Here is a 16879-nt window from a genome sequence, read left to right as displayed (position 1 = left end):
TCTGTGCAAAGCGGTCGCCCAGTTTACGTTTGGTCTCTCCAATGTAGAGGAGACCACATTGGGAGCAACGAATGCAGTAGACTAAGTTGGGGGAAATGCAAGTGAAATGCTGCTTCACTTGAAAGGAGTGTTTGGGTCCTTGGACGGTGAGGAGAGAGGAAGTGAAGGGGCAGGTGTTGCATTCTTTTGCGTGGGCAAGGGGTTGTGCCATACGAGGGGGTTGAGGAGTAGGGGGTGATGGAGGAGTGGACCAGGGTGTCCCGGAGGGAGCGATCCCTACGGAATGCGATAAGGGGGGTGAAGGGAAGATGTGTTTGGTAGTGGCATCATGCTGGAGTTGGCGGAAATGGCGGAGGATGATCCTTTGAATGCGGAGGCTGGTGGGGTGATAAGTGAGGACAAGGGGGACCCTATCATGTTTCTGGGAGGGAGGAGAAGGAGTGAGGGCGGATGCGCGGGAGATGGGCCGGACACGGTTGAGGGCCCTGTCAACGACCGTGGGTGGAAAACCTCGGTTAAGGAAGAAGGAGGACATGTCAGAGGAACTGTTTTTGAATGTAGCATCATCGGAACAGATGCGACGGAGGCGAAGGAACTGAGAGAATGGGATGGAGTCCTTACAGGAAGTGGGGTGTGAGGAGCTGTAGTCGAGATAGCTGTGGGTGTCGGTGGGTTTGTAATGGATATTGGTGGACAGTCTATCACCAGAGATTGAGACAGAGAGGTCAAGGAAGGGAAGGGAAGTGTCAGAGATGGACCACGTGAAAATGATGGAGGGGTGGAGATTGGAAGCAAAATTAATAAATTTTTCCAAGTCCTGACGAGAGCATGAAGCAGCACCGAAATAATCATCGATGTACCGGAGAAAGAGTTGTGGAAGGGGGCCGGAGTAGGACTGCAACAAGGAATGTTCCACATACCCCCATAAAGAGACAGGCATAGCTGGGGCCCATGCGGGTACCCATAGCCACACCTTTTATTTGGAGGAAGTGAGAGGAGTTGAAGGAGAAATTGTTCAGCGTGAGAACAAGTTCAGCCAGACGGAGGAGAGTAGTGGTGGATGGGGATTGTTCGGGCCTCTGTTCGAGGAAGAAGCTAAGGGCCCTCAGACCCTCTGACACCTTACGTCACATCAACAATTTCCAGTTCCCTGGCCCCTACCGCTTCCTCTTCACCATGGACGTCCAATCCCTCTACACCTCCATCCCCCACCAGGATGGTCTGAGGGCCCTTAGCTTCTTCCTCGAACAGAGGCCCGAACAATCCCCATCCACCACTACTCTCCTCCGTCTGGCCTGAACTTGTTCTCACGCTGAACAATTTCTCCTTCAACTCCTCTCACTTCCTCCAAATAAAAGGTGGTGGCTATGGGTACCCGCATGGGCCCCAGCTATGCCTGTCTCTTTATGGGGTATGTGGAAACATTCCTTGTTGCAATCCCTACTCCGGCCCCCTTCCACAACTCTTTCTCCGGTACATCGATGATTATTTCGGTGCTGCTTCATGCTCTCGTCAGGACTTGGAAAAATTTATTAATTTTGCTTCCAATCTCCACCCCTCCATCATTTTCACGTGGTCCATCTCTGACACTTCCCTTCCCTTCCTTGACCTCTCTGTCTCAATCTCTGGTGATAGACTGTCCACCAATATCCATTACAAACCCACCGACACCCACAGCTATCTCGACTACAGCTCCTCACACCCCACTTCCTGTAAGGACTCCATCCCATTCTCTCAGTTCCTTCGCCTCCGTCGCATCTGTTCCGATGATGCTACATTCAAAAACAGTTCCTCTGACATGTCCTCCTTCTTCCTTAACCGAGGTTTTCCACCCACGGTCGTTGACAGGGCCCTCAACCGTGTCCGGCCCATCTCCCGCGCATCCGCCCCTCACTCCTTCTCCTCCCTCCCAGAAACATGATAGGGTCCCCCTTGTCCTCACTTATCACCCCACCAGCCTCCGCATTCAAAGGATCATCCTCCGCCATTTCCGCCAAACTCCAGCATGATGCCACTACCAAACACATCTTCCCTTCACCCCCCTTATCGGCATTCGTAGGGATCGCTCCCTCCGGGACACCCTGGTCCACTCCTCCATCACCCCCTACTCCTCAACCCCCCCTCGTATGGCACAACCCCTTGCCCACGCAAAAGATGCAAACACCTGCCCCTTCACTTCCTCTCTCCTCACCGTCCAAGGACCCAAACACTCCTTTCAAGTGAAGCAGCATTTCACTTGCATTTCCCCAACTTAGTCTACTGCATTCGTTGCTCCCAATGTGGTCTCCTCTACATTGGAGAGACCAAACGTAAACTGGGCGACCGCTTTGCAGAACACCTGCGGTCTGTCCGCAAGAATGACCCCAAACCTCCCTGTCGCTTGCCATTTTAACACTCCACCCTGCTCTCTTGCCCACATGTCTGTCCTTGGCTTGCTGCATTGTTCCAGTGAAGCCCAGCGCAAACTGGAGGAACATCACCTCATCTTCCGACTAGGCACTTTACAGCCTTCCGGACTGAATATTGAATTCAACAACTTTAGGTCGTGAGTCCCCTCCCCCATCCCCACCCCCTTTCTGTTTCCCCCTTCTCTTTTTTTTTCCCAATAAATTATAAAGATTTTCCTTTTCCCACCTATTTCCATTATATAAAATAAAAAAAAAAACCCACTAGAGCTATACCTTGAGTGCCCTACCATCCATTCTTAATTAGCACATTCGTTTAGATAATATCACCAACTTTATCTTTAACACCTATGTGTTCTATTGTATTATTTGTCGTTGACATCTTTTGATATTCTGCTTCTATCACTGCTTGTTTGTCGCTACAACCCACACCAACCCCCTCCACCTCTCTGTCTCTCTATCTCTCCGCCCCCCACACACACACCTTAAACCAGCTTATATTTCAGCTCTTTCCTGGACTCGAACTCAAGTTCTGTCGAAGGGTCATGAGGACTCGAAACGTCAACTCTTTTCTTCTCCGCCGATGCTGCCAGACCTGCTGAGTTTTTCCAGGTAATTCTGTTTTTGTTTTGGATTTCCAGCATCCGCAGTTTTTTTGTTTTTACCACCTGCTGGTGTCCAGCTGAACTCGCCCTGTCTCCGTTGAACCGATTCCCATTCCCCTCTCCCCCCCACCCCACCACCCCCCACGCCCCCATTACCAGGGTCCCCGTCCGCTGGTTCGCCACGCTCCCCCTTTCCTCTTGCCCGCGTTGTGCTGTGAGATCCTCCTCTCTGGATTGACAGTGTAGCCAATGTAGATCCTCCCCTTGTACTTGGCGTTGGTGCAGTACAGCAAGTAGACCCCATGGAAACTCTCCACCTCGATGACCATGGCTGACCCCCTGCACTGGGTGGGGGGGTGGTGGGGGAGGAGAAACAAAGGGGAATGGGGGTGTTAGACCACTGCCCAATGTCAGCGGGGAGGGGGAGGGGGAGCTGCTCGGTCAGAGGCTTGTGGAGCAGAGAGAGAGAGAGAGAGAGAGAGAGATAGAGAGAGACGGTGGGGGGAGGGGGAGAGGTAGAGAGCGACAGAGAGAGGGGGAAGGGAAGAGACAGAGAGACAGAGAGAGAGAGAGGAAGAGAGACAGACAGAGAGAGAGAGACAGAGAGAGAGAGAGAGGGAGAGAGAGACAGAGAGAGAGAGAGACAGAGAGAGAGAGAGACAGAGAGAGAGAGAGAGGGAGAGAGACAGAGAGGGAGAGAGACAGACAGAGAGAGAGAGACAGAGAGAGAGAGAGAGGGAGAGAGAGACAGAGAGAGAGAGAGACAGAGAGAGAGAGAGACAGAGAGAGAGAGAGAGAGAGAGAGAGACAGAGAGAGAGAGAAAGACAAAGAGAGAGAGAGAGGGAGAGACAGAGAGAGAGAGAGACAGAGAGAGAGAGAGAGAGGGAGAGAGACAGAGAGAGAGACAGAGAGAGAGAGAGAGGGAGAGAGAGAGGGAGAGAGACAGAGAGAGAGACAGAGAGAGAGAGAGGGAGAGAGACAGAGAGAGAGACAGAGAGAGAGAGAGGGAGAGAGACAGAGAGAGAGACAGAGACAGAGAGAGAGACAGAGAGAGAGAGAGAGAGAGAGAGAGGGACAAATGGAGAGAGAGAGAGAGACAAACAGAGAGAGAGAGAGACAGAGAGAGAGAGAGACAAACAGAGAGAGACAGAGAGAGAGACAGAGACAGAGAGAGAGACAGAGAGAGAGAGAGAGAGAGAGAGGGACAAATGGAGAGAGAGAGAGAGACAAACAGAGAGAGAGAGAGAGACAGAGAGAGAGAGAGACAAACAGAGAGAGAGAGAGAGACAGAGAAACAAACAGAGAGAGAGACAGAGACAGAGACACAGAGAGAGTGAGAGACACGGAGAGGGTTCAGGGAGGGAACTCCTTAGCCTAGGGGCCCCCCCCCAAGGCAGCTGAAGGCCCGGCCGCCAATGGTGGAGCGATGGGAATCGGAGGAGAGGAGAGATCTCGGAGGGTTGGAGGAGGTTACAGAGATAGGGAGGGGTGTAGGGGCTGGAGGAGGTTACAGAGATAGGGAGGGGTGTAGGGGCTGGAGGAGGTTACAGAGATAGGGAGGGGTGTAGGGGCTGGAGGAGGTTACAGAGATAGGGAGGGGTGTAGGGGCTGGAGGAGGTTACAGAGATAGGGAGGGGTGTAGGGGCTGGAGGAGGTTACAGAGATAGGGAGCGGTGTAGGGGCTGGAGGAGGTTACAGAGATAGGGAGGGCTGTCGGGGCTGGAGGAGGTTAGATCATTGCAGCAACAAGTACCTAACAGCGCCGTGGGTGTACCTACAGCACACGGGGTCTGCAGCAGCTCCACCCAACACCTTCTCAAGGGGGCAACTGGGGACGGTGGGGCGGGGGCAATAAGTGCTGGGCCCGGCCGGCGACAGCCCGCCTCCCCGTGAATGAATCTTAAGAAAGCTGGAGGAGCCGCTCAGCCACTGCTTCGCATGGGGCAGGACTGCCCCCCACCAGAGCCCCTCTCCCTCGCCCACCACCACCACCAACACCATCTCCCCCACAACCACCTCCGCCCCCCACCCACTTGGCTTAATCCCTTAGTGCCTCCCGACACCACGCAATAGGACCGTGGCGGAGGAGGGTGGTGGTGGGGTTTGGGGGGGGGGGGGTGGCCTCTCTGCTATTCAACTGGGTCAGGCTTCGCCGCTCGTCACCGGAGCCTCTCGGGCAAATGCGGCGCTCGGGGTAGTGGGTGTGGTGGCGGGGGGGGGGGGGGGGGGGGGGGGGTGGTGGGAGTGGGGGTCAGAGTTTGGGGTGGGTGGGGGGTCCCTTTAAGAGGCGAGCGGCCTCTCTCCCTGCGCTAGGGGCAGACCCTCTCGCCGCAGAAGCTGACCTTGGCCGATGGAGCAATTCGGCAACAGGAACCCTCACCCTCTCCTCTCCCTTGCCAGAGAGGTGGGGGTGGTGGGGGTGGGGGGGGGGGGTGCTGGAGCTCTGCTGGTGCCTGCGCCTTTAAGAGACCTTGGGGCAGGTCTCCTTTAAGAAGCTGGGCTTTGGGCGCCGGCGGCCTGCCTGTTCAATCGTCCCTGTCAAAACCGAGGCGGCCGGGGGTCCCACCGGGATGGGGAGGAGGGAGGGCCGGCAGGAGCGGCTGGTCGGCCGGGGGCGGCGCCGTCCGACCCCTGGAAACCCCGATTGAGTCGTCGGGCCGCCGTCAGGCGCTGGGCCGGGCAGCCCCAAGCGGCGCAGGGACCCCCCCCCCAACCGCCACCCGTGGTGTCCCGCCCCGCCTCTCCCGATTGGCCGGCGCCCTCCCGCCGCGCGTCGCCATTGGCCGGCGCCTCCTGTCCATCAGCCGTGCGGGGCGGTGAGGCCGGTGCGACGTGCGGAGGGAAGCCCCGCCCCCTCCCCCTCCCTCTCCCCCTCCCCCTCCTCCTCCCCCCCCCCCCCTTCCCTCCCTCCCCTTCTCCCTAGCACCATTGGCCCCCTCAGCGGGAACGGGCCCCGCCCCCTCCAGCCTCCAAACCCCGCCCCCCCCCCCCCCCCCCGGGGGATCCGGATCCGCCGGAGACTCGAGGCCGCGAGATGGAGGTGACGGAGCATCCGGGTCCCTCCCCGGGGGGGGGCGCGAAACCCACCCCCCCCCCCCCCAAACCGGCCCCTCCCCCCCCAACACCCTCCATCACCCAACCCTCCCTCACCCCCTCCCCCTCCCTCACCCCCTCCCCCTCCCTCACTCCCTCCCCCTCCCTCCCTCCCTCACTCAATCCCTCCCTCCCTCCCTCAATCCCTCACTCAATCCCTCCCTCAATCCCTCCCTCACTCCCTCAATCCCTCACTCAATCCCTCCCTCAATCCCTCCCTCACTCCCTCAATCCCTCCCTCACTCCCCATTCCCTCCCTCACTCCCTCCCCCTCCCTCCCTCACTCCCTCCCCCTCCCTCCCTCCCTCACTCAATCCCTCCCTCACTCAATCCCTCCCTCAATCCCTCCCTCACTCCCTCAATCCCTCCCTCACTCCCTTAATCCCTCCCTCCCTCAATCCCTCCCTCCCTCAATCCCTCCCTCCGTCCCTCATTCCCTCCCTCAATCCCTCATTCCCTCCCTCAATCCCTCCCTCACTCCATCACACACACACTCCCTCAATCCCTCATTCCCTCCCTCAATCCCTCATTCCCTCCCTCATTCCCTCCCTCAATCCATCTCTCACTCGCTCCACTCATTCCCTCACTCCCACCCGCCCTCCCTCACACCCGCCCTCCCTCACACCCGCCCTCCCTCACTCCCGCCCTCCCTCACTCCCGCCTTCCCTCACTCCCGCCCTCCCTCACTCCCTGAATCCCTTCCTCCCTCCCTCATTCCCTCCCTCAATCCCTCACTCCCTCCCTCACTCCCACCCGCCCTCAATCCATCACTCCCTCCTTCAATCCCTCAACTCACTCACTCACTTCCTCCCTCCCTCACTTCCTCTCTCCCTCCCTCACTCAATCTCTCCCTCCCTCCCTCTCTCACTTCCTCCCTCACACCCTCTCCCCCTCCCTCACACCCTCTCTCACTCCCTCCCTCCCTCACACCCTCTCCCCCTCCCTCACTCACACTCTCTCTCTCTCTCTCTCCCTCTACAGGTGACTGCGCTGACCGCTGACTTGGTCAGGGACAAGCTACTGAGGGGGCTGGAGGCCACCCACGTGGTGAGGGTCAAGGGCAACACGCGGAGACGGGGGAGGGGAGGGGAGAATGCGGGGTTGGGGGCAGTGGGGTGAGGGGGGTGTAGGGAGGGGTGTGGGGGGGGAGTGGGGTGGGGGGGGTGTAGGGAGGGGTGTGGGGGGGTGGTGTAGCGAGGGGTGTGGAGGGGGAGTGGGGTGGGGAGGGTGTAGGGAGGGGTGTGAGTGGGATGGGGGGCGTAGGGAGGGGTGTGAGGGGAGTGGGGTGGGGGGTGTAGGGAGGGCTGTGGGGGGGTGTAGGGAGGGGTGTTGGGGGGAGTGGGGTGGGGGGTGTAGGGAGGGCTGTGGGGGGGTGTAGGGAGGGGTGTTGGGGGGAGTGGGGTGGGGGGTGTAGGGAGGGCTGTTGGGGGGAGTGGGGTGGGGGGTGTAGGGAGGAGTGTGAAGGGGTGTAGGGAGGGGGTGTGGGGAGGGGTGGGAGGGGTGTGAGGCGGAGTGGGGTGGGGGGGTGTAGGGAGGGGTGTTGGGGGAGTGGGGTGGGGGGTGTAGGGAGGAGTGTGAAGGGGTGTAGGGAGGGGGTGTGGGGAGGGGTGGGAGGGGTGTGAGGCGGAGTGGGGTGGGGGGGTGTAGGGAGGAGTGTGAAGGGGTGTAGGGAGGGGGTGTGGGGAGGGGTGGGAGGGGTGTGAGGCGGAGTGGGGTGGGGGGGTGTAGGGAGGGGTGTGGGGGGGTTGGGGGGGTGTAGGGAGGGCCGAGTGGGGTGGGGGGGGTGTAGCGAGGGGTGTGGGGGGGGTAGTGGGGTGTGGGGTGTAGGGAGGAGTGTGAAGGGGTGTAGGGAGGGGGTGTGGGGAGGGGTGGGAGGGGGGTGTCGGGAGGGGTGTGAGGCGGAGTGGGGTGGGGGGGGTGTAGGGAGGGGTGTGGGGGGGTGGTGTAGCGAGGGGTGTGGGGGGGGAGTGGGGTGGGGGGGTGTAGGGAGGGGTGTGGGGGGGAGTGGGGTGGGGGGTGTAGGGAGGAGTGTGAAGGGGTGTAGGGAGGGGGTGTGGGGAGGGGTGGGAGGGGTGTGAGGCGGAGTGGGGTGGGGGGGTGTAGGGAGGGGTGTGAGGGGGAGTGGGGTGGGGGGTGTAGGGAGGGCTGTGGGGGGGTGTAGGGAGGGGTGTGGGGGGGAGTGGGGTGGGGGGTGTAGGGAGGAGTGTGAAGGGGTGTAGGGAGGGGGTGTGGGGAGGGGTGGGAGGGGTGTGAGGCGGAGTGGGGTGGGGGGTGTAGGGAGGAGTGTGAAGGGGTGTAGGGAGGGGGTGTGGGGAGGGGTGGGAGGGGTGTGAGGCAGAGTGGGGTGGGGGGTGTAGGGAGGAGTGTGAAGGGGTGTAGGGAGGGGGTGTGGGGAGGGGTGGGAGGGGTGTGAGGCGGAGTGGGGTGGGGGGGTGTAGGGAGGGGTGTGGGGGGGTGGGGGGGGTGTAGGGAGGGCCGAGTGGGGTGGGGGGGGGTTGTAGCGAGGGGTGTGGGGGGGGGTAGTGGGGTGGGGGGTGTAGGGAGGAGTGTGAAGGGGTGTAGGGAGGGGGTGTGGGGAGGGGTGGGAGGGGGGTGTCGGGAGGGGTGTGAGGCGGAGTGGGGTGGGGGGGGTGTAGGGAGGGGTGTGGGGGGGTGGTGTAGCGAGGGGTGTGGGGGGGGAGTGGGGTGGGGGGGTGTAGGGAGGGGTGTGGGGGGGAGTGGGGTGGGGGGTGTAGGGAGGAGTGTGAAGGGGTGTAGGGAGGGGGTGTGGGGAGGGGTGGGAGGGGTGTGAGGCGGAGTGGGGTGGGGGGGTGTAGGGAGGGGTGTGAGGGGGAGTGGGGTGGGGGGTGTAGGGAGGAGTGTGAAGGGGTGTAGGGAGGGGGTGTGGGGAGGGGTGGGAGGGGTGTGAGGCGGAGTGGGGTGGGGGGGTGTAGGGAGGGGTGTGGGGGGGTGGGGGGGGTGTAGGGAGGGCCGAGTGGGGTGGGGGGGGTGTAGGGAGGGGTGTGGGGGGGGAGTGGGGTGGGGGGGTGTAGGGAGGGGTGTGAGTGGGATGGGGGGTGTAGGGAGGGGTGTGAGTGGGATGGGGGGCGTAGGGAGGGGTGTGAGGGGGGAGTGGTTGTGTAGGGAGTGGTGTGCTCCACACCTTGGGAAGGATATACTGACCCTGGCAGGGAGCGTGGTGTGGATTTACCGGCACGATACCCGCCCTCCGAGGGGTTAAATGACGAGGAGGGGGGATTAAACGCAAACTCGGGTCGTAGGCCCTGGAATTTCCGGGGTTAAGGGTACAAAATCGATCAAAGTTTTCAGGACATTCGGGGGAACTGATAGGGTCGGGAGAGAGAGAGAGAGACACCCCGACACAATTTACACCGCTTGGAGAGAGAGTCTGGGATGAGATGAACAGAGTCTAAATTTAGAGTCAGAGCTTCCGGGAGTGAAATTAGGAAACACCGCTTCACACAAAGGGCGGGAGAGGTTTGGAGCTCTCTCTCTCACCGACGGCAACCGGTCGATTGTTAATTTTTTAAAAAAATCGGTGAGATCGATCAGTTTCGGTTATCCAAAGGCGCTGAGGGACGCCAAAAGCGGGCAGATGGGGGTTAGGTCACAGGTCGGCCGCAAGGCTGGTCGAACGGAGGATCGGGCTCGAGGGGTAAATACTTGAAGGGGAGAAAAATCTTGTCAGGGCCCTGGGGAAAGAAGGGGAGTGGGATTCATTGGGAAACTCTTTCGAAGAGCCAGTACAGGCCCGGTGGGCCGAAGGGCCTCCCCTTGGCGCCGGGTCACTCTGCGGAGGGTGCCTTCGATGAAATAAATTCTCTCTCCTGCCCCGTAGGAAGTGGTGGACATGACAGCGGAGAAATGTTCAACAAGTTTCAAGGTGCTGGTGGTCTCGCCAAAGTTTGTGAACAAGCCCCTTCTACAGAGACACAGGTAAGATCCCTTCGCTCTTGAGCCGACAGTCCAGGGATATCCTGAAATGGGAATGTAGAATTCGAGAGCCCGTACCTTCTCCCTCTTGAGTCTTTTCAACGGTCTTAATCACTCGTATATCCATTGTCACGACTCACTTTTTTTTATTTCTGTTGGACTGTGGATTAAAATTACAACGCCTGCAGCTTGAAAGACATATCCACTGGAACAGCATGAGAGATGTATGCAATGCTGCAGTCCTGGAGCAGAGTGTGCCATGAAAGGCAGGATGGTGCCGGAGAGGAGCCCTAGACCAAGGGAGCTGCCTGACATCAGCATTTTAATTGGCACTTGACCAGGTGACCAGGTTTTGTGTGCAAGCAGTCCATCAGAATAGCTCCTAGCCTGAAAGGAGCGAGACCTAAAACCTCTTTCTCCTGTGTGTGTCCAGGACTCCTCTCTGGCGCCATCCTGTCTTTCATGGCACACTCTGTTCCAGGACTGCAACATTGTATATATCACTCATCCTATTCCAGTGGACATGTCTTTCAACCTGCAGCCATTATAATTTTAATCCACAGTCCAACAGAAATAAAAAGATATGTGCCTTACACCATGCTCAACCGAGCTAGGTGCCAACATGCACTTTTGAAAATTATTTTGTCCCAGTCGACTGACAGGGTTGTGGGAATCAGGAAGTAATATCTGAGAGGAATACCAGACCCTACAGAACACTGGGGGAGACATATAGCATTAGAGTAGGGAATAGTAAATTATTGGGTGGGGTCAGAATGGGGGTCGAGGGCAGAATCTATTTGGCTAGAGCTAAGGAAGAAAAAAGGTTCAATTGCATTGCTCAGTGTAGCCTGTAGGCTACCAACTAATGGGAACGATGTAGAGGAACAAATTTGCAAGGAAATTAACAGGGTGGTGCAAAAATTGTAGATTGATTTATAATGGGTGACTTTAATTCCCCAAATATAGAGTGGGATAATGGTGTGAAGAGAGAGGAAAGAGTTCCTAGAGTGTATTCAGGAGAATTTCTCACAGTAGTATGTGTCCTGTCCAATGAAGAAGGAGACACTGCTAGACCTGGTTCTTGGGAATGAGGTGGGCCTAGTGTTTCTTGTGTTAATGGGGGAGCATTTAGGGAACAGTGATCATTTTATCATAAGGTTTAAGGTGACTACAGAAAAGGATGACGAATAATCCAGCGTAAGAGGAGGAAAGCCAACTTCAGTGGGGTAAGAACAGATGTGGGTCGAATAAATTGGAGTCACAGGTTGTCAGGAGAAACACTCACTGATCCAAGGGCTGCCTTCAAAGACGAGATATTTCGGGTAGAGTCAAGGTATATTCCCTCGAAAGGGAAAGGTAAGGCAAACAAGTCCAGAGCTCCCTGGATGACAAAGGAGATGGAGATAAAGATGAAGGAGAGAAAGCGTGTTAATGACGAGTGTCGGGTAGAAAATACAACTGAGAACCGAGGGTTCAGAAGGTTCAGAGGGGAGGTGACAAAGCAAATCGGAGAAACAGAGAGAGAGAGTACGAGAAGAGACCGGCAGTTAACTTGAAAGGGGAATCCCAGAGCCTTCTCCGGGTACATAAATAGTGAAAGGGCGGTAAAAGGAGAAATAGGGCCGATGAGGGACAAAATAGGGGATTAATGCAGGGAGGCAGGGGTACGAGGTGAACGGTTTGCCCCTGTCTTTACCGAGGAAGATGATGGTACCCAGGTCAGGGTGACAGAGGAGGTCATTCGGAAACCAGATGGGTTTAAAATTCACGAGGAGGAGGAGGAGGTGCTCAGAGAGGACGCCTGAACTTGTTAGAGTTGTTAAGGCACCGGGACTGGATGAGATGCGTCTGAGGACATCGAGGGGGGTTGAGAGCGGGATTTGCGGAGACAAATGTCCTTAGTCTTTTCCCGTCTCCCTGACACCCCGGGGTGGTGCCAGAGGACTGGAGCATTGCAACTGTTTACACCCTTGTTCAGAAAAAGGGGGTAAAGGGAAAAACCCAGCGACGACAGGCCGGTCTGTTTCACTTCGGCGGCGGGGAATCTTCCAGACAGAATAATTCGGGGCAGAGTTTAACGGTCGCTGGGAGAAACGGGGGTTAAGTAAGGAAAGCCGGTTTGGGTTTGTCCAGGGAGTATCGCCGGAGATTTTTGAGGAGGTAGCAGAGGGTCGATGAGGGTAACGCTGTCGATGTGGTGTACGTGGACTTTCAGAAGGCGTCTGATACAGGCTTGTGAAAAAAGTCAGGGAGCATCAGGGACAGGAGCAACATGGGTACGGAATTAGCTGGGTGACAAGAAACAGAGAGTAGTGGTAAATGGATGGTTTTTGGGCTGGAGGGAGGTTTGTGGTGGAGTTCCCCAGGGGTCGGTATTGGGACTCTTGCCTTTCCTGATGTATATTAATGATCTAGACCTCGGTGTGCAGGGCACAATTTCAAAATCTGTGGATGATACGAAACTTGGGAGCATTGCAAACTGTGAGGAGGAGAGTGCAGAACCTTAAAAGGACACAGAGAGGCTGGAGAAATGGGCAGACAAGTGGCAGATACAGTTTAACACAGAGAAGGGTGAAGCGATTCATTTTGGTGGGAAGTACGAGGGGAGACAGTATAAAATAAAGGGGGACAATTCTAAAGGGGGGACAGGAGCAGAGGGAGCTGGGGGTAAATGTGTATAAATCATTGAAGGGGAGCAGGACAGGGGGAGAGAGGGGTTAATAAAGCAGACAGTATCCTGGGCTTTATTCATAGGGGCGTAGGGTACAAGAGCAGGGAGGTTATGTTGAACTTGTATAAGACACTCGTTCAGCCTCTGCTGGAATATTGTGTCCAGTTCTGGGCTCCGCACTTTAGGAAGGATGTGAAGGAATTGGAGAAAGAGAGAGAGAGAGCGAAAGTGCAGAAAAGATTCATGAGAATGGTTCCAGGGATGAGGAACTTCAGTTCCGTGGATAGATTGGAGAAGTTGGGAGTGTTCTCCTCGGAGAAGAGAAGGTCAAGAGGAGATTTGATCGAGGTGTTCAAAATCACGAGGGGTCTGGGACAGAGCGGATCGGGAGAAACTGTTCCCATTGGGGGGAAGGATCGAGAAGCAGAGGGACACGGATTGAAGGCGATGGGTAAAAGGAGGGACGGAGACAGGAGGAGAAACTTTTTCACGCAGCGATGGGTTAGGATCTGGAATGCGCTGTCTGAGAGTGTGGGGGAGGGAGGGTCAATCGAGGGGGTTAGGATCTGGAACGCGCTGCCTGAGAGTGTGGGGGAGGGAGGGCTCGACAGGGTAGATGCAGGAAGGGTTGTAGGGGCTCCCAGAAGCAGGTGTCGGCCATTCTGGGCTGAGATGAAGGAGAAATGTCTTCACTCGGGAGGGTTGTGAATCTTTGGAATTCTCCACCCCAGAGAGCGGTGGGTGCTCCGTCACCGAGTAGGTTCAAGACCGAGATAGAGAGAATTTTTTGGATGCTGAGGGGATTGAGGGATGTGGGGAGAGTGCGGGAAGGTGGAGTTGAGGGAGAAGATCAGCCACAGGCTGGATTAAGGTGGAGTTGAGGTGGATGATCAGCCACAGGCTGGATTAAGGTGGAGTTGAGGGAGAAGATCAGCCACAGGCTGGATTAAGGTGGAGTTGAGGGAGAAGATCAGCCACAGGCTGGATTAAGGTGGAGTTGAGGGAGAAGATCAGCCACAGGCTGGATTAAGGTGGAGTTGAGGGAGAAGATCAGCCACAGGCTGGATTAAGGTGGAGTTGAGGTGGATGATCAGCCACAGGCTGGATTAAGGTGGAGTTGAGGTGGATGATCAGCCACAGGCTGGATTAAGGTGGGGTTGCGGTGGATGATCAGCCACAGGCTGGATTAAGGTGGAGTTGCGGTGGATGATCAGCCACAGGCTGGATTAAGGTGGGGTTGCGGTGGATGATCAGCCACAGGCTGGATTAAGGTGGAGTTGAAGGAGAAGATCAGCCACAGGCTGGATTAAGGTGGAGTTGAGGTGGATGATCAGCCACAGGCTGGATTAAGGTGGAGTTGAGGTGGATGATCAGCCACAGGCTGGATTAAGGTGGAGTTGAGGTGGATGATCAGCCACAGGCTGGATTAAGGTGGAGTTGAGGGAGAAGATCAGCCACAGGCTGGATTAAGGTGGAGTTGAGGTGGATGATCAGCCACAGGCTGGATTAAGGTGGAGTTGAGGTGGATGATCAGCCACAGGCTGGATTAAGGTGGAGTTGAGGGGGATGATCAGCCACAGGCTGGATTAAGGTGGAGTTGAGGTGGATGATCAGCCACAGGCTGGATTAAGGTGGAGTTGAGGGGGATGATCAGCCACAGGCTGGATTAAGGTGGAGTTGAGGTGGATGATCAGCCACAGGCTGGATTAAGGTGGAGTTGAGGTGGATGATCAGCCACAGGCTGGATTAAGGTGGAGTTGAGGTGGATGATCAGCCACAGGCTGGATTAAGGTGGAGTTGAGGTGGATGATCAGCCATAGGCTGGATTAAGGTGGAGTTGAGGGAGAAGATCAGCCACAGGCTGGATTAAGGTGGGGGGGGGAGCAGACTCGAAAGGCTGAAGGGCCTCCCCCCCCCCCCCCCCTGTTTCTCACGGCTGCCCTCTTCTCTCCGTGGCGCAGGATGGTGAACGCCTGCTTGGCAGACGAGCTGAAGGCCATCCACGCCTTCGAACAGAAGACGCTCAGCCCCGAGCAGTGGGAGAAGCAGAAGGCGCAGTGAGCTGGAAACCAGGGCCGGAGAGAGGGAGAGAAGGCTTCGAGGAGGGAGCTGAGGCCTGCCAGAGATTGCCCCCTCCACCCCGAGGGCAAGGATGTCGGGGAGTGGCTGTGCCAACCTGTGCCGCCGGTGGTGGGGGGGTGGGGGGGGGTGTGCTTGGCAGCGAGAGTTGCGTTGTACGTTGCTTTTGCTGTGCTTATTCCTGTGACCTGACTTATCTGTTACAAATAAACTCTTCAGACGTCTCAGTCCGGCTGCGTCCTTTCTACCGACGGGCAGTGAGGGAGCCGCTTCGCTCCGATGGGTGAGATCAGACTAAAGCCCTCCCCCTCACGCGCGTCTCCCGCGCGAAATGGGGTCCGAGTCTCTCTCTCTTTCGGTCCCACGTCACCAGGCATCAGGATCAGGCAAGCGACAGGTCGGGGAGAGGGGGAGCTTTTTAAGGAGCCTCTTAGAGAGAGACAGAGAGAGAGAGAGAGAGAGAGAGAGTGAGGGGTGCGCAGAGAGGTTGAGGGAAGGAATTCCAGAGCTTAGGGCCCTCCCTCCCCCCCAGGCAGCTGAAGGCCCGGCCGCCGATGTCGGAGCGATGGGAATCGGGGGATGCTCGAGAGGGCGGAATCGGAGGAGAGGAGAGATCTCGGAGGGTTGCAGGAGGTGACAGAGATAGGGAGGGTTGTAGGGGACTGGAGGAGGTTACACAGATAGGGAGGGTTGTAGGGGCTGGAGGAGGTTACAGAGATAGGGAGGGTTGTAGGGGCTGGAGGAGGTTACAGAGATAGGGAGGGTTGTAGGGGCTGGAGGAGGTTACAGAGATAGGAAGGGGTTTAGGGGCTGGAGGAGGTTACAGAGATAGGGAGGCGTGTAGGGGCTGGAGGAGGTTACAGAGATAGGGAGGGTTGTAGGGGTTGGAGGAGGTTACAGAGATAGCGAGGGTTGTAGGGGCTGGAGGAGGTTACAGAGATAGGGAGGGGTGTAGGGGCTGGAAGAGGTTACAGAGATAGGGAGGGGTTGTAGGGGCTGGAGGAGGTTACAGAGATAGGGAGGGGTGTAGGGGCTGGAGGAGGTTACAGAGATAGGGAGGGGTGTAGGGGCTGGAGGAGGTTACAGAGATAGGGAGGGGTGTAGGGGCTGGAGGAGGTTACAGAGATAGGGAGGGGTGTAGGGGCTGGAGGAGGTTACAGAGATAGGGAGGGGGAAGTGAGGTCCATGGAGGGGATTTGAAAACGAGGGTGTGAATGTGAAAACGGAGGGGTTGCCGGACCGGGAGTCAGTGTGGGTCAGCGAGATACAGGGGGGTGGGAGGTGAGAGTTCGGACACGGGGGGGGTGAAGCGGAGTTTGGGACGAGCTGAGGTTTACGGAGGGTCGAGTGGGATAGCGGCCGGGAGACCGCTGGAATATTCGAGTGTGAAGGGAATGAGGGCTCGGGCGAGGGTTACAGCAGCCGATGAGCTGAGACGGGGTTGGATTCGGGCGATGTTAGTGAGGTAGGAATGGGTGGTCTTAGTGAGGGGCCGGACATGAAGTTGGACGCTCATCCTGAGGCCAAATACGTTCCAGAAGCTGCGAACGGGTCGGTCCAATCTCGGACAGTGACCAAGGAGAGGGTCGGTAACCAGGGCGGTAACCTATGGGGGTACCCATACCCCAGGGAGAGTCGGTGCCCAGACCCCGGGGAGAGTTGGTGCCCGGACCCCGGGGGAGAGTCGGGGTTATTGGGATTATGCCGATGGGGATCTCACACACAGACTGTTACAAACAGAGTCAGAAACTGCGATTTTATTTCAACTTATAGCATTTATTCTTTTACAAGTTGATGTATTTCACAGCTTGTTAAAAATAATATTAGTCCTTTTGGTAAAAAAGGATTTGCATGTGCAGTTGCTTCCTCTCTCTGTGAGGGTGCAGGATTCTCCCTGGGTCACTGGGAACCAAGCGTTTCACACCCTTCTCTCTGTCTACTCTCCTCTGTCTCTCTCTCTCTCTCTCTCCCTACCCCTGTCTACTCTCCTGTCTCTCTGTCTACTGTCCTCTCTCTCTCCCTACCCCTGTCTCTCTCTCTCTCTGTCTACTCTCCTCTCTCTCTCCCTACCCCCATCTCTCTCTCTCTCTCT

At 57.2% G+C, this 16879-nt stretch overlaps 2 protein-coding genes across 2 annotated transcripts; one reads left to right on the top strand and one right to left on the bottom strand.

The window, feature by feature from the left end:
* Positions 1 to 3162: 3162 nt before the first annotated feature.
* On the bottom strand, positions 3163 to 5940 carry slx1b (SLX1 homolog B, structure-specific endonuclease subunit). Its single transcript, XM_041180021.1, has 3 exons — positions 5936 to 5940; positions 5578 to 5865; positions 3163 to 3349 (listed from the first exon to the last, which is right to left on the bottom strand). The coding sequence occupies exons 1-3, from the start codon at positions 5938 to 5940 to the stop codon at positions 3163 to 3165; spliced, it is 480 nt and encodes a 159-aa protein (XP_041035955.1).
* Positions 5941 to 5996: 56 nt separating this feature from the next.
* zgc:112271 (uncharacterized protein LOC553698 homolog) lies at positions 5997 to 15011 on the top strand. The gene is made up of 4 exons (XM_041180045.1): positions 5997 to 6051; positions 7086 to 7151; positions 9943 to 10040; positions 14670 to 15011. The coding sequence occupies exons 1-4, from the start codon at positions 6046 to 6048 to the stop codon at positions 14767 to 14769; spliced, it is 270 nt and encodes an 89-aa protein (XP_041035979.1). The 5' UTR covers positions 5997 to 6045; the 3' UTR covers positions 14770 to 15011.
* The last annotated feature ends 1868 nt before the right edge of the window (positions 15012 to 16879 follow it).

The sequence above is a fragment of the Carcharodon carcharias genome, chromosome 38 (assembly GCF_017639515.1).
Source record: "Carcharodon carcharias isolate sCarCar2 chromosome 38, sCarCar2.pri, whole genome shotgun sequence".
In the NCBI taxonomy this organism is placed as follows: domain Eukaryota; kingdom Metazoa; phylum Chordata; class Chondrichthyes; order Lamniformes; family Lamnidae; genus Carcharodon; species Carcharodon carcharias.
Note: the sequence above shows the minus strand (reverse complement) of the source record. Positions and strands in the feature narration are given on the sequence as shown.